At 40.0% G+C, this 17,461-nt stretch overlaps 1 protein-coding gene and 1 long non-coding RNA gene across 3 annotated transcripts; one reads left to right on the top strand and one right to left on the bottom strand.

Moving 5' to 3' along the window:
* Nucleotides 1-6,528: 6,528 nt before the first annotated feature.
* LOC122995340 lies at nucleotides 6,529-8,831 on the bottom strand. Its single transcript, XR_006406782.1, has 3 exons — nucleotides 8,727-8,831; nucleotides 8,356-8,392; nucleotides 6,529-7,609 (listed from the first exon to the last, which is right to left on the bottom strand). It is a non-coding gene; the product is annotated as an uncharacterized LOC122995340 (long non-coding RNA).
* On the top strand, nucleotides 7,513-16,733 carry puraa (purine-rich element binding protein Aa). Of its 2 annotated transcripts, none has more exons than XM_044370506.1 (2): nucleotides 7,513-7,625; nucleotides 12,350-16,733. In XM_044370506.1, exon 2 carries the CDS (start codon nucleotides 12,430-12,432, stop codon nucleotides 13,285-13,287), a length of 858 nt encoding a protein of 285 aa, XP_044226441.1. In that variant the 5' UTR covers nucleotides 7,513-7,625; nucleotides 12,350-12,429; the 3' UTR covers nucleotides 13,288-16,733. The 2 variants fall into 2 exon arrangements, with proteins under 2 accessions (XP_044226441.1, XP_044226440.1); XM_044370505.1 differs by having other exon boundaries at nucleotides 7,520-7,630.
* Nucleotides 16,734-17,461: the final 728 nt, after the last annotated feature.

Raw genomic sequence — 17,461 nt, 5'->3', positions numbered from 1 at the left:
TAATATACATCTGTGGGCTTTAAATCCAATTAAGAAAATATAATCTAAATTTTTAAATGGAAAATGTGTATGAAGCCCGACTGCTGTATTTTGAAAGGACTGCTTAATTCAAAGTGCAGTAAAGTGCAGAGAAGACCAATATTAGAGCAGAACAGGTATTTAAATTCCTCACTCTTGTATTACTCATCTAACCTCAACAAACATGCATCATTCTAAAAAGCTCCTTACAGAATAAATGAATCAACAGACACTGTAGTGAACTACACAAACTACTGACTTCCATCATACTACCACCAAACAAATCTGTGGCACACGTTTATGTAAAGAAGGAAGGAATTACTTCTGTTATGAATCTTTTATCTCATATCTGTTCATTCCTGTTGTATGAGACTAATATAGTTTATTACATGCATCTTTGTTGCAAGTTCAACACACTGTGAAAAGACAGAGGTTGCATAACACAGTATGGCACTGATCACAAAGGCCACTTAATGATATACTTCTGATTTAAACTTTTTAAGGGGTATTAAAGCCCAGTGAATGAAAGGCTCCAAGCACACCACCTACTGTAAGCTCCCATCACACATCTATTATTCAACAGCTGTGCTCTACAAACAGGTATCAACCATGACCTGAAACAGTAAACCTCAACTCTACCATGAAAACTAGACTGTCGCTGCCGATTTGTGGCTTTTGTAGAAACAAAAGACAGAAACCCAAGATGCTAATAATAATAATATCTTGTAAAATTCTGCCTTTTGAAATGGGGAGTACAAGTCTGAGTGATTGTGAGAAAGTGCCTAATAGGACAGGAAAATGAGGGACCAATTACTGAAAATGGCCATGTCCTTTTTTCATACATCTTATAAATATACATCAAGCTATCTTGTCAGAGTGGAGTAGCCAAGATTCAGCAGGCCAGAAAGTCTACATAAATGACCCAAAAACATTCCCCACAAACCTACAGTATAGCCTCAATCAGAACAAATCCACGTTTCTAGCTGGTCAGTCTCATTAGCCTGTACCTCTGCCCTGGACTAGAGACACTGCAGCATTGACAGTCGAAAACACTTCAATCATTCTTATCTTAACAAACACACATCCTGTGCACGACCATAATCTCAGTGGTGAAATGCAGTAAATGAGCACCTTTGTCACAATCAACAACTGTTTGCTAGATTGCCCTTGAGTGTGCAATTAGGGTATAATGACCAACCTGTAGATGCTTGTTGATTCATACTGCCGCCAGACAAACTTGTGAGGTAAGAGCCCAGTAGCCATCAGCAGCTGTCATTCATGTTCTATGTCTAGCTCTTCTAAGGAACTCTCTCAATTCACACAAAGATGCATAGCTCGGGGCAAAATTCTGCCTGTCTACCACCTCAATGCAGCAGCTGCGACCTGCATGCAGTGGGACTTCGCAGTGACAGATTAGTGATAGAGTGTGCATTCGCAACAACATTGTTACATTAATTTACTTCAGAGAAATAAATGGGCGTAATGAGCAATAAATAAACACTCCCACAAGTGAGAATGATTTGTGCAATTGTTAATTACAAGTATGAAGGTGGTTTCGGGGCAATGTGTTAGTCTTGGATTCAGATGACCATTTTTTTGTTCCACCGATTTGTCTTGATAGGATGCTCCCACCTCTCTGCATACACCCACGCACATGAACACACAAAATGCAATTATGTAGGTCTCCTCCATGGGGTCTATGGATAGACAAAAAGCTAGAGGCCGCACCTACCACATTAGTTTCATTATGCAGACTTTTGATTTAGGTTGAGCCATGAGGGACAAAAACACTATTGTTACGCTAAATAATATGAGCTAAAAGGCAAAAGTGGCATACTTGAAATTACAGTTTGAAGTACAGCAGTGTCAGACTCCATTTCAAATGAAAACATAATCCACTGTTATTAGGGTAGATGTCATCCTCTGTCATCTCCTCTCATACCCTCAGTTGATTAAAAAAAAACTGATCAACAAAGCTTGGTAATATTCAGAAGATAATCATGATATGCTAACTCTGGCAGGATTCTCTGCTTCTGTCATAGAAGAAAACTCAGTGCCTGAGTAGATTTGATATCACTTGTTCGCCTGCTGGTTCACTGAAATATGTATATGCCTGGATTAAATGTAGGCAAACTTCTTCGTAGAGGTGCTAGTGTTTGTCATGATCAGTAACTTGTCACACAGCAACACTGAAAGTCCTACAGTAGTCACAGTCGTATTACAATCTATTCTTTCTTTTCCTTACTAACGTCAGCGACAATTTCAGTCAGTTTCAGTCAGATACAACATGATCTGCTTGAGATGCTGGTGACCAGTATGAGGGACAGATTTGATGGGCTTGGAAGAGCTTTACATAAGCCTGTTTGCATATGTTTGTTGTAATCTATACCAGAAGAACAATATTTCTTGTTGTTTTCTTTTCTTCTTTGGCAGGAACCCAGAGCTTCCAGCTGGCTGAGTCCTTAGGAAGGGGTGCAGGTGGTGGGCACTGTAGGTAGCCTGAGTTTCAGGCAGCCCTTAGGAACCAGAAGACAACAACTGCTGTACAGTATGTACGCTCAATCCCATGTTTGCACACTGGGGAGCCTGTGTACCTCTGCATGAGAGGGATTCAAGACAAAATTTAGGTGGTGTGCTAAGTGGGCCTGGATGTTTGGGCTCAGACAAAGCTGCATATGCAGCAGGTCAAGGTTCAAGGCCAAGAAAATAATGGCCCATAATGTAAATGCTCTAATAAAATATGAACAGTGAACAGAGCATTGTTTATCTTGAATACCTGATGAATAAAAGGAAAAGTGGATGTCAAGGGACTGACTGTTTATCTGTCTGTGGGGAAATCTGCATCAAAAAATATAATGATTGGGGAGGGGACGGGGTTCAGAAACAACAGTGATGAGATTAATTACACTGAGTAAGAAGCCCCTCAATGACAATAGCCCATCAACGCATCATCAGCTATGTTGCTGGGTACTTTGAACTAATCCACAGGGGCCCAGGAAGCGGGTGTGGCAACTCTCTCAGGTAATACAGTGAGTTTGATCAAGTCACTGACAAGCTCTGCTAAGTGGCAGAAGCATTGAGGGATGTGGGGGGTAGGTGTTATGGCTGTTCAAGGAACTCAAGAGGTTATAAGGAGGTCCATTTTGTGTTACCTCTCTAATGGAGAGATGAGTTTAAAAGCCAGAGTGAGTGTGGCAAAATCAAGAGAGGGAAGCATTTGTGTCTCATGAGTACAGGCTAAGAGGATTTAAGAAGGCGGCAGTACAGGGTACACATTATGTTCTTAAGCAGAAGTGAAAATGTGTGTACAATATGGTGGTTATTTTTTATTATTTGTGTAACTCAGTACATTAAAATTATGGAAGAAGAGGAGCTGCCTCACATTTTGAAGTTGTGTTGCAGGCTGACCACCATGGGACATTGGTTGTAGACACAAGTGAAGGAGTGGCTCCATGACGAGCACTGAGAGGTGTTTAAGATCCAGTTACAGACACTGACACCACTATATAATTTAGGTAGTAGAGAAGACTCATTTTACCCTGATGAAGAGCATGGAAGACAATGTCTGTGGCATTTGAGCTGTTGACAAGTGGCTCTTGCTGATCTAATGACAGAGCGGCCCATGAATTCTGTCACTAAACAATGCACAATTTTAAAACAATGCACATGAATGGATGTATTTAAGTGCTGCCTACTGCACCAACACCAGTGCAACAGTATGCTGCATTGTACTTAATCAATAAGTTCCATAGAATAAACAAAACAATCAGCCCTGATTTTCTCTTGTGAAATCTTACTGGCCATGAGCAAGAGAGAGAGGGAGGGAGAGAGAAAGAGAGAGGGAGCAACCTCACAGTGCACTGGAACAATACGAACACACTTGAATATCTTCAGCGACATGAATAAATACATAACGCCTAATTAGGCGAATATAATGTGCCTGTTGTGATTTTAAAATGACTCCCTAAGGGCGACATCTACTGACCAAAGTCCATTCCTCACCTACTTGTGCATGAAACTAAAAAAAAGAGAAAGTGTTGGTGGTAAAGTTGAACATTTTGATATTTTCAACAACGACTCCATCGTCAGATTCCAGGTTAGGACTATAACACACACTGCTAGCCCTGCAGCCTGCACTGAAGATGTATGTGTGCATACAGGACCTAGACTTAGATAGGCTATGGCAAAGTGTGGAGTATTAAAGAATTAAAGCAGGATGTGAGCTTAAATAGAGCTTAGGAACCAATTTGCTTAGGGCAGCGTGATTTTCCACACGTGATACCGGTGTACAGGCCGCTGTCCCTGGTCCTGAAATTGTACCGGGTCCATGAAACGCATGTACTCCATGTTCTTATAAGAAGCCGCAACATTAATGCAGAACATAAATCTGTATGTGAAGCATATAGGAAGTTAAAGATGCATTGGAAGGTGTCTAAAACGTTTAAACTATAATGCGGGTTTGCAGGATGCAGATAGTTCGATACACACAAACTGCAATTCCTCACAAGCAACAGTGCGAGGCGTATGTCTGATGCAGTTCAGGGGAGAGAGAATGGGAGAGAGAAAGAGAGAAAGAGAGTTTGATTGATCATGTGGGCTATGGGAGCCTGCGAGAGTTGTCGAAAATTGCTGCATAGACGCCCCTTAGGCACCTATCTGGTACCCACTGACTCCAAACCATCCTGTGGTCATAATAACCACAATTCACCAGAGTGCCTGTTACCAAAAGCCCTAAACGAGGGGCTATTAAGAGACCGCTCATTCTTCCGGGTTGGACTTCACCGGTAATCCACAATACATTAACTTACCGCAGTCCTCACACAAGATCTTCCCAACATCCTTTTTTAGGTTCTTTCCACTCGTGTCCAGGGGCGCAAACGATGCCTTGAAAACCAAGGGCTCGTCAGTGGGGTCCATGAAAAAAATGTACTTATGGTTCTTCTTCACTTTGGTGCACGGAGCCTCAGATCCAAATTCCCCCACGGTGACGAGCTGTTCTCGCTCCAGACCCCCGCTGTTTAGGGGCCAAACATCCAGCACTTTGACATTCACACTGTACGGCTCCGCGGAGACGTTCAGAGGCGTAGACTGCACCTTGCCCTCGATCACCACGGCGGATTTGTAAGCCTGGTCCTGCAGGGAATTCAAACTCGGGGAGTAGCAGGCGAATGAGACCCCGATGACCAGCATGGATAAATGTACTGAATCAAGCCTCATGCCGCCTGCTTTGGCTCGGTGGTCGCTGGTCGCGTTGCGGCAGGGCTCTCTCGGCTGCGGGGCGATGGCGATGGAGCTGGGTTGAATGAAGAGACAGCAAGTAGGCTCCAGTAGCACGGCAGCGCGGCAGACCTTGCATAAGTGTCCATGCCATCGGGATCCGCTGCTTTTCGAGTAATTTTCAATGGTTAAACAGCAGCTTTGAAACGGGGAAACCGCGGGATGATGCTGGGTTTCAAATCCAGTCACTGCTTTCTGCTAATAATAAGGCATCGCAGACAGGCTAAGCAAGGAATTGGCGGATTCTCCCCTCCAGAAGATGCCCCCTATGCTGCCATAGTAGCCTTAACTGCAAGACGACGCCACTCTTATCTTTGCCCAAAAATTGCAGTGGTGGGGTACCGCTATGATGGTTTTCTGTATCATCTGCAGCGGAGGGAAAAGACGCAAAATGCTGCAGTGAACCACAAGTTTGGTAGTCCGGTCGCAAAACATAAGCCACGTTTCATTCCAAAAAATAAAAGAATATTTCTGGTCGGCAGCTAAAACGCTAATACGCCGCCTTCCACCGCGGCTCTCTCTCCGCCTCCCCCACTAGCCACAGACGGAGAGAAAATAATGCCGATTGCCAAGGGGCTCCGTCAACAAAAACGCAGGATTGGAGCACTGAGATACAGGCAACCGATGGACCACAGGGTCGATCTCCTCACTCCCAAACCCAGTTACTGTATGTCAATCACTCCATGGTGTTTTATCAGCGGTGATCTCACGTTATAATGAAACAAACAAAATCCTAAATCCATGACTGTCCCTCCTCAAAATCGCATCTTACTGTAGCCAAGGCATGACTCCAAAAAATGAAAGAGGTTCACATTGAAAAATACAGCCGCATATAGTCCGGTGGGCCCAGAGAAATCATATGGCTGCGATGACTAAGGCTGCGAAAGCATTTCAGATTCTTCAAGAGACTGTTTTGAATGAGTTTTGCGTCTCATCCCATTAAGTCATGCCCTGCATTCAGGTCACATTCGCTGCTCTGCCTCTAAAAAAAACTGATGTTGAAGCACCGCATTAAATCCATACAGCTAAAACAGCTGCAATATTGGAGTTCAAAGCAGAGAAAAACTACTTTAATCACCACAGGAGGAGAAAATTCAGAGAAGACAGGCTTTTCTGTGTTTTTTACTATTAGAATGTGATGCTTGCACATGATAAATAGCTCTAAGAGAGAAATTATATGACCAAGAAAAATAAAATAAAATAGGAATATTAACACGTTTGATTTTCATCTGTGGCCATGTTTAGGTCAAGTTATGATGGTGATGGCAATGGTTTGGTTTAGTCTAAATGCCAAATAGAATGCGGATACAGGATGTTGTGCTGACAGTATTCACAAAGAGCGACATCTGCTGACCACAGTATGAACAATTTGACACATAGTTGCTGTAAATCAAACAGCAAAGGAAAAGCAGGGTACCAAATGTTGAATTGTGTCCCAATAAAATATGCTTGGTGTGGACTGCAATAATCGCATTATCAGTGGGATTATACGGGTTAGGATAAAAACTGTGCAGCATATTGAATAAAAAAAACAACAACAAACAAACAAACAAACAAAAAACAATCATATGAATCATTCAGAACAAATAAATATGTTCTGTAAATTTACAAAATACTTCTACATCTATACATTTACTTATGTTTTCATTTATGTACAAGGTTTGCAAACCTGACACAGACCTCGCTGCTCTCCATGGTGCTGAAACTGTACAAGGCCTAAAAATATATAAAACATAGGCCTATTGAGTGCTGGTGTCACACAGATATGGAATTACATTCATATTTCATGTGTCTTTCCTTTTTTCCTTTCTTTTAACAAGAACTACCACAAAACTCTTGACACAAACATAGAATAGAAGCACTGGATATGTGCACACTTCTTCCCTAAATGATTCAACCATGCTGTTGCTTCATGCTACCAATGAAAACAAGACAAAAGTCATGATATCGACCCAAAATTGTACTTGTAATAAGGTGTTGGTAGTATTCTTACTTCTTTACACATTGCCTTCCATCACAGTGCCCAAAATGTTGCTCTACCTGTTACCATCAAATGGCAAAGCTGCAATTCCTCAGCAGCACCGAGGGGAGGCGCAGTGCTTGAGTTCCCACCAAACAGTGCGTGTTGACATCAGAGGTGAAGCGTGCGGCGTTGAACTTATGCGTGTGTCCCTCTCCGTGCCACGACTCGCCGTTTCTTGTCCATCTTGTGAAGCAAGCTGTGCTGTCATTAAGGCCTGCGAGCATATTCACATGTGTCTTTTGCCTTGTCTCGTCTTCTGCTGCACGCCGTCGAGGCTTTAAGGCGCTCCGCCTGCAGACTGAGCAGGGTAAGGTAGGTTACTGGATGTGGCTTGGTGAAAGGAATGACGCTTTATTTACATGTCATTCTGTTATTGTCCTGCAGCATTTAAGTGCCCTAACGTGCAAGCCAAGCATATGTCATTGCTTCGCAGAGTTTACAGAAGCATAACATACTGCATATGCGCCGTGCGTCTGATCTAAAAAATCATAGAGGAGCTGCGTTTGGAGCGGCGCCACAGCATTCCTGTGTTGGGATGTAGGCAAAACTTTGTGAGGTGATCACAGCGGCTGCCTTTTACAAACTGCGACGACACCTTATTGAGGCGGAATTCTGCGTTGGACGTGGCCTTGGCACCCGAACCGAGCTGCTTTTACTGATTCATATTCATGATTAAAAATGGTCTGAAAAACAGGCCAAGCACTGATTGATAATATACTGATTAAATTGTTAGGTTGTTTGTTGTCTGTCGGAGCTGCTGATTTATCATCTTACGGAGAAAGGGTCTAGATAGCCTATAATAGGTAAGTAAATTAGACAGAACATATCCCGTGGTGAAATTTGGTATTAAAAAGTCGGATGAAACTCTAAATGGTTATTTTTTGGGGCAATAGAGGCCCCAAGAGAAACCGGGGTATTACATTTATGCAGGATACATCCTATGCTGTCATAAAAATACCAGCAAAAAATAAATAAATAAATAAAAATTAAGACCTCGCCTGAATGTTAATACAATAAGTTCTATAGTAATTACTCACCTATCATCATTTAGATCCGTGTTTATCAGGGATCTACCTGGTAGAGGAAGACAAAGAAGAAAGAGTGACACAATAAGGTCAGCTTGCCTTCCTATAGAAAAAAAATAAAATAATTATGGATTCAGATAAATTACGAAGAGATGGACAATGAAATAAAGCAGCTGCAGGGACAGCTCAGATCAACCCACCAAACGGTTTACAGGATTTTCTGCATAAACGGCCTTTGTAGGCCTGCAACATGCGGATCATCAGAAAGATACATACAAGCTATGTAAATTGAATTATTTTATTATTTATTTAGTTCATTTTCATCCCTGCCTCATTACGTGAATGCTGGTTTCTCTTATTAAGCTCCTACACAATTTTCTTACTTTATACTTCTCCAGACATGACTGGATTTTGTGATGGTTGCTGTAGAGCTGATGAGGAGGCCGGACGACCTGGAGGCGACAAAAGCGGCTTATTTTAATGATTTTATAGAGCAAATCTAAACGTTGATCAAGGTTAAATAAGACAGTTAAATAAGAGAAAATCTGCTAAACTATAATAACCAGTAGGCCGGCAGGCTCACCTCAGCAGATAGAAAATGAGAGTTCAGAGAAGTCTGCAGGTTTTGTCCCAATGTTTTCAATAACTGATTTTCAATAAATCAACGTCACTTTTTAAGGTTATAATCGACATATTTATTTGCATGTTTATTAGCTTTTTATGGCTATTGGTCGTTATTTCAATAATTCATTAAAATATTTTACCTCGCGAATACGTTTGAATATATTTATTTATTTTATTTCTTTTACCCCTTTGTCCTCATAATTATGACCATAAAATTGAAATAATTGTTTCACTTTTGCCTTTTTTTAGAATGTTTACTCAATATGACAGTATATACTCATCGGTTTTATCTTATTTTATCGTGTTATGTACTTGTTAACTTCATGGTAATTTCAGTGAATTGTAGAAAGCTTTATTATTTACAAAAGGTATTTTTGTATTTTGAATTAATTTATGGACAAATACAAAAATATAAATCCTGTTTATATCCGAAGATTTGTCCTAATATTCTCCTAAGAACATTAATATCCACATATAACTTAAAAAAAAAAAATTAAAAAAAAAAAAAAAAAGCAACTAATGTTTAAACAGATTTAAAATGTTTTTGTTTCTGGTTAAAATATCATCAGTAAATGATATGTTAGTAAAAGAGAACTTGACTTTGGCCTTTAAACAAACCCTCATGAAGACTACACTGAAAAAAATGTAGGCCTACATGTTAAAAAAGGAAGTCTTATATTTGCTCTGCAGATACTGTCAAAGAGATTTTTCCTTTTTTAATAAATAAAAATACAATAACATGCACGTGGAAACAAGGCACAATAAGACCAGAGAACTGATTATAGATACAATTAAAGTATTAGTCAATTAGATTAATCGAGTTGATCTCAACTAAATAATTTTAAGACTCAATATTCGCCCTTTTAATATGAATATTGGTGAAGTGCATAACTTATATTGACTTGAAGAGTTCAGAATGGGCCCAGGTTTAAACAGGATTAAGCCGCAGGCCGTCCTTTTTATTCAGCCTATATGTTAAGGAGTCAGTCACATGTCAACATTGCAAGTTCATTAAGACACATAAATAGTCTTCAAGATATGTCGACCTAAAAAGGGAGAAGGCGTGCATGTTTTAAAATGATATTCAGCATCTGCAAAACAATCAAACAAAAAGTGTGGGCTGACATAGAGCTGTTTCACAATGTAGGCTTTAAATATATATGTGACATTCTTATGTTTTAATGTAGAGATTTAAGCCATTCCCTCATTCGTATTTTAATTCTTTATAAAATAGGGTCAGAGTTTTTCACATGCAAACAAATTACTGGTTTAATGGCTCATAAATTCACTCGCTCAATAAATCCCAAAAGAAAACAAAAGTCGCATTTATCCTTTTCTTAATTTACCAGGAATACCAAACTTGTCCAAGAGTAATATTAAACCGCTCATAAATGATGTGCGGGGATTCATTTGTGTCAATAGCAAATTTGGCACAAATTATTTTCTGGCTCAATTTAAAATACAGGCTGTATGTAGTGTATAGATGTTTCAGATGAAACTTGCGGGCGATCAGATATGGTTCCAGGTGGACATGAAGGAAGATTAATTACTGTGGACAAAGTATCGCAAGCAAGGCAACAATATTTGTGCCAAATAACCAGTTAAAGGTCAATGTTGTATTTTTGTATATGTGCTTTATTTGGACTATAAATAATTGCACAACTAGAATAGAATAATTAAAATGAGAATTTCTCAGAAATGCAGAAGAGAGATGTTTTTTAACGCTTTATAATCGCCTTGGATCAACAACTAGACCACATCAGACTAAAACGGTCTACTAATAGCCTGTTGATGTGTAGGCCTGCATAATTAAAACATGAAAACATTAAACATGGTCATGCTTTGATCCTTTCATACAATGACAATAGTCTGTGCTGTAGCTTTCAAATGAGAGCACAACAAATGATAGGTAACTATTAGCTACTTACAGGCCTCCAACACAGGTTTATACACAGTAGCTTATATTCTGCCATGAGGAAAAAAAAAACAGCTGTGACAGTTACATCACTTTCCTTTAAATGCGACGGCAGTCTGGTTCAATGCGTGGCTTAATAATTAAGAACTACTGCAGAGAGAGGACAGGTTGGACACATTGAAAACAGTGGCTATATCCTGACTGACGTGTTGACTCAATTCATAAATCAGATGACTTTAGAAATAACTAGTCAAAAATAACTTGACTTGATACACAGGCCAAAGGCTAAAAATAATATTTCATTGTGCATCTCGTCAGCACCTACATGAGCATACAGATGTGCAGCAGAGACGTGGTTTGAAATAAAACGTTTGTCATGGACGCTTTGATAATCAACTCAAATAACTTCCAGCTGACCACAGTTCACTGAATGAAGAAACCAAACTAACCTCCTCTTTCAAACTTTGGAGCGAGTAGCATAACAAAAAAAAAAGATGGACATTTTGTGTCGCTTTTGATCTAACATGAGGTAAGTGGGCTGACTTTGCTGACATTACATGATTATGTCTTTGCATCCCTGAATATTGTTCCTAAAAATAAAAATAAAAAAGTCGCCTCTTTCACAACATACTTTGTCAATACGAAGGCTTATTGTCATGATAGTAAAATAAATTTGAATTGGAGCTGCGTAAATTAAAATTGTGGAAGTTTAAAAAAACAGCCTTGCGTAATTGACATCATATGCTTTGAAATAAAATGAATAAACTGAAATAAATAATGATGATGTGCCATACCGGTGTATGTTATTTAGCCTTGATAATATTTGGCCTTGTTAACCAGGCTCCTGCCACTGGCTGTGCAGGACTGGTAGCTGGCGAATAAACAATTCACTCAAGATTGTGAGCTTGTTATTAATAGTGTTTTATTATTACTACTAGTGCAATGCTGTTTAATGTAATTCAATGCAGTGCTATGTAAAATATAGGCTATTTAAGTGGACCTAGGTGAGGAGTTTTACAGGACTCGAAATAAGGTTTAGGTTTGGACCTTTAGGGACTTCAGTGGCAGCTTATTTAGAAGTTTGGCCCACTGCTGTCAGATTATCACAATTAATTAATCGTCTGTAAAATTGTTAGAGTATTAAAGCTTGTAGGCTATACGTGCACAGAGACAGATGTGGTGTGATGTATGGTACTTTTCTCATTTTCTACTCTCAGCCTACTTTGAAACAGAGGGCAAGCTAGGGTCTTTCCTGGAAGCAAAAGTACCCTCGTTCACAGAGGCTGTAACGCCATATCGAAAGTGAATCAGACTTTTAGGGCGATGCGTTCCCCCGAAGAAGCGTTGGTTTCGTTGTCAGCATAAGTGACAGCATGACATTACACCGTATGGGAGACAACAGCGTCGTCGCTCTGCACTAATGTCTCCCCCCCTCCTCCCCTCGCCTTTTTATGCCTCTCTGTTTAGATCTCGCGAGAGTTCCGGCGTTCGCTGTGACTGGCCGTGGCTTTGCAGCAGACAGAGGGAGAAGGCAGGCAGGCAGCATCATGGCGGACAGAGATAGTGGAAGTGAGCAGGGAGGAGCAGCCACGGGCCCAGGCTTCGGCTCCATGCACCTAGCGACAGGAGGGGCGGGCTCGGCTTCCGGGCTCCAGCACGAGACTCAAGAGCTGGCGTCGAAGCGAGTTGACATCCAAAACAAACGCTTCTACTTGGACGTAAAGCAGAACGCGAAAGGCCGCTTCTTAAAGATAGCAGAAGTCGGGGCCGGTGGAAACAAGAGCCGCCTCACTCTCTCCATGTCCGTGGCGGTCGAGTTCCGTGACTACTTGGGGGACTTCATCGAACATTATGCCCAGCTGGGTCCGAGCAACCCGGGGTTGGTACAAGACGAGCCCAGGCGAGCGCTCAAAAGCGAGTTTCTGGTCCGAGAAAATCGGAAATACTACATGGATCTGAAAGAGAACCAGAGGGGACGGTTTCTGAGGATTCGACAGACCGTTAACCGGGGGCCCGGTTTGGGATCCACACAAGGCCAGACGATTGCTCTGCCTGCCCAGGGACTTATTGAGTTTCGTGACGCTTTGGCTAAACTTATTGACGATTACGGTGTAGAGGACGAACCTGCAGAGTTGCCCGAAGGGTCATCATTGACTGTGGACAACAAACGGTTTTTCTTCGACGTCGGATCCAATAAGTACGGGGTGTTCATGAGGGTAAGCGAAGTGAAGCCAACGTACCGCAACTCAATTACGGTGCCGTTCAAAGTGTGGTCCAAATTTGGGAATACTTTCTGTAAATATGCCGAGGAGATGAAGAAGATCCAGGAGAAACAGCGGGAGAAAAGGGCATGCGAGCTGCAGCAACAAGAGGAGATGCAGGCGGACGATGGAGACGAGGATTGATATAGAGAGCAAAAGAAAAAAGAAAAAAAACATGCAAGAGTAATGAAAATAACAAGAGAAATATAATTAAAAACTCTACTGTATAAAGAAAGAAATCTAAAGATTTAACTGTAATGGTTTAACTCCAAGGGAGCATCACCCACAATATAAGAAACCTCCACAACCTGACAGTTATGACATGTTGTCACTCATCGCTGGATGTTACCCCACTTATCCACCATTAATACAGTAACAGGCTGCTAAACAAAGTAATAACATTATATTTGAACATTGTTTCCTACTTGACAAACAATATTGAACTGAGTGTTTATTTCCCTTATTAACAGAAAACTTTTGTACCAGTTAAAGCTATTGTAAAAAAAAAAAAAAGTGTTTGCAATGTTCAAATGGGATTATTGCCGAGTTCTGAGAAAAAGACAAAAAACGTTCCTTTTCATGTGAGCTAATGACTTCAGCACAAATCAGATATTTTAATTTTTAAACCAAAATTCAAAAAAACTTTATAAAAGTTTGTCACATGTACTTGCCATCCTATTTACCTTTTCCTGTGAGTAGAGATGTGTTTACACATAAATCATATGAGGGCTAGGCCTGCTTTGGAAACTGGTTAGATGTCATGCAGTATAAAAAGGAACATATAGGCATTTTCATGAAATGAAATAAGTGCTCTATCTGTTGTGCAATATGCATTGCATAAGAATCAAATATATTGAACTGGTCAATGGATCTTGATATGATGACATTTGCCAGAGGCATTCAAAGAAATATTAATATTGTAATTTTTGTTTCAGTTGAAATTGTTGCCATGCAGATGGATATATTATAGACTACCTTTGTGTCTCGTTGTTAATGCAATGTGTTCATTTTAAAGGTACTAAATGTGTATTTGATAGAGGAAATGCAGTGACAACATGTAGCAAATGGCCTGAATTGCAGATCAATTAACAAGACAAACACCCTACACATTCTGTGTTGATTGGCATAGTGGACTTTGAAAAAAAAAGAGGCAAAATTCAGCAGAGCATTATTGGTTTGAACATCTGAAACATTTTGTGAACTTTTTCAGTTATAAAAGTCTAAATGGTGCCAATGATTGCTGTTGCTGCATGTTAATCTGCACTAAGATAGATTTCGTTGGTCTCCCAAAATATTGGCTCAAGGACCCTTCCATATGTATCTTTATCTGCCTATATTGTACGAATCTCAAGTTTGAGTACTGAGTGATTTCCATCCAAAGGCTTGGTGTAATTGTAGTGGAACTTGTTTCAAAGCGTGATTGTAAAAGGAGCGACTTTGCGAACTGTAATCAAAAAAAAAAAAATCACCATCACACTATGAGGAGGGCCACTGAGGAGCACACCTGGACAAGCCGAGGTGAAGAGGGTTCAATCCACCTGTTGGTGAAACTCCAGTATTGTGTCAATGGACGTGCCCATCCCTACAAGCCTAAGATCTGAAGGTGTGAAGTTCAGTGGGGCTACCTTGGATACATTCTCATAGCTCCACTTTAGATTTGTAGGTCCAAATATCTACCTGGGGGTGATGAGATTCTGTTTTGGTCTAATTGTAAATATTTGGGCTGCCACACGGAAAACAACTGGTTCTAATCCAGTTCAGTCGCATCTCATAGATGTGTGATAGCAGTTTTATAAACTCTGTCAGTAAACTCCAGAGAAACTGGCAACAATCAGATAATGTCAGATTTACCTCAGCATTGAATTAAATGATTGCTCCCATGTTTAGATTGACTGGAAACCAGCAAACTAGACTGTCCTTGACCACCTATTTTTGGAGCCTCTGGTATAGCCTAAATGACACCTGATTGGGAGCATCCTCTTCAGCATATAAACAACCTGGTGCCTTAAACACTCCGCATGCTTACACGCTGGCCTGGTGCTTTGGATCGCAGTTTGGCTTCTTTTTATTATTGTTTCCTCTTTCTTTCTTTCTTTCCATTTTTGTGTCTCAGCCCCCTTGTGTGCTAGCGCACGACTCGTGGTGCTAAAAGGGTTTGTTACAAACTCTTCAAGAAAAAAATAGAAGCAGAATTCTTAACTTTTTTCTGCTACCTTCCTTTTTCCCCTCTAACTTCAATGCCATCCCCATTCCCCAGCCATCCAGGTATCGGCCTACATGTAAACATGGAAGGGGGTGGTCACCTAGATGCAAGATGATGCAGAAGAGTTGGCTCTTCACTAGCCAAGCACATTAGCAGGAAGAGCAGGGGCTGACTGGGAACATCAGTAGTGGCCTGAAATGATTATAAATTGTTGTTGGCAAGCCCCCCCTTGAAATGCTCGTTCTATGGCTTGGATAGTTATATGTAAGTTGTAAGTCTCGCTCAATTAATGGGGAGTAGCAAGCATGTCTTGTTTTGTTTTTTTTGTTTTACGTAGTTTTACCTTTTCAGCGTTATTCCACATTATTTGTAATTTTGGAATGTTTTCGCCCACAAAAAATATATCTATTTTTTATGTGCAACATTTCATCACTGTGTGCAATATCGTATGTGCCAATGGTGGCAATATATGTATATCAATTAAATATATGATTACTATTTGAAAGCATGTGGCTGAATTCCATGTTTATTTCTCATGAAGGAGTTGTATGCCTTTATTTGCACTCAAAAGCTCCATCCCGGAGGAAAATATAGTAAACCAAGGTCTTAGCAGCCTGTTGGGTGAAGCAGTTCACACGAGTTCTTCAACTTGAAATAGAACAATGTCACTGCTAGTATCCCTCTCTCTAGGAAATGGGTAAACTTGGCGTATGGGTTGTTGAAGGTAGATTATAAACGCATAATGGAGTTTTTGTGGTAAGGAAAAACGTAAGAACAGTGAAATCTCCATTTTAGCTTTAAGCTAAGAAAAGGTGCTTCAGTCCAATCCTCATTAAGGTGTATGGTGAACTGTCTTCAGTGGTTGTTGTGTGTAGCACTTTGCTTTCCCAGGTTAATGATATGCCTGACCAATACTTATTTAAAATGATCTCAACAAAGAATGTCATTCTCTCTTATGTTGCCTCTTTTTTTAAAGAGGGTATATGATTTGCTCATTTGGTTTTGATGCATTAAAATATAATTTATGTACATTTGACAAATTTTAAAAATAAATTTAATTTACCCATGAGGGAAAATCTGCATTCAAAATGTATGTGTTTTTTCATGTTTTGTTTCTTGTTGGGGGGAAAAAAACAACAACAAACTTCCGTAAATGTCTACTATTCACTGATGGAAAGTATGTTTAATTTTGATGTAGTGTTGTCTACACTGTCTGACTCTACATTTGCAATGATACTAATTACTAAAGCTTAATTTTACAGCCTTTAAAATGCAAACTTTGCAATGACAAATACCTGATGACTCATGTCTTCTTAGAGATTTCTACATTAGTACTGTATGTGTAATACCGGGCTGTAAAATAAAGCATTACTTTGTTCTCTAATCATTCTGACTATGCAATTTGTGATCATTCGTATTCAAATAGCTGCTCTTTTGTGAGCTTTACAGCTAATATAACACTAAAGAAATTAGAGTTTACTGATCAGAACCCAACAGAACCTGCATATCTTTTTAAGTTTTGTAACTGCTTGCAAATAATAATATTTTTTTTATACAGGTTTGGTTATTGTGGTATTGCTACAGTGATAAACACAAACAAGCCAAAGAAAACCTGTGTCCTGCCTCCAAATGTAAACAGGTCACAAATTTTTTACTATATTTATGTGTTACTTTAGTTTAAATACTTTCTATTTATAAGTTAGGTGGATTTCTTGTCACAAGTTAGATTCAATGCATGGTAAAACAAAGAGTTTAACTTAGAAGGTGGTAATTATTGTAAATATTGAAAAAAGGCATGGATTTATTATTCAGCACATCACCAGTAGCCTCGGTTGTTTCTGCCTCTAGAAACAAAGTCACGTTGCTATGACACAGGGAGACATGGCCAGGGTCGTTAAAAGTGAAGAGGATTTTTGTTACTTTAAACAGTCGTGTACCTTCTCCTCGACCACCTACCAGAAGAAAAACATCAATATAAGGATGACTTACGTTCGTTTTTCTCCTCACTACAAACATTCACTCTCCGGGGTCTGTACAAGCTCAAAAGCACTTCTCCAGCACGTTTGTAGGACTGGACTTGAAGTTTATGGTCTCTGAGTCTCTCAGCCCCCCTGC

The sequence above is a fragment of the Thunnus albacares genome, chromosome 13, assembly GCF_914725855.1.
Source record: "Thunnus albacares chromosome 13, fThuAlb1.1, whole genome shotgun sequence".
Taxonomy (NCBI): Eukaryota; Metazoa; Chordata; class Actinopteri; order Scombriformes; family Scombridae; genus Thunnus; species Thunnus albacares.
Note: the sequence above shows the minus strand (reverse complement) of the source record. Positions and strands in the feature narration are given on the sequence as shown.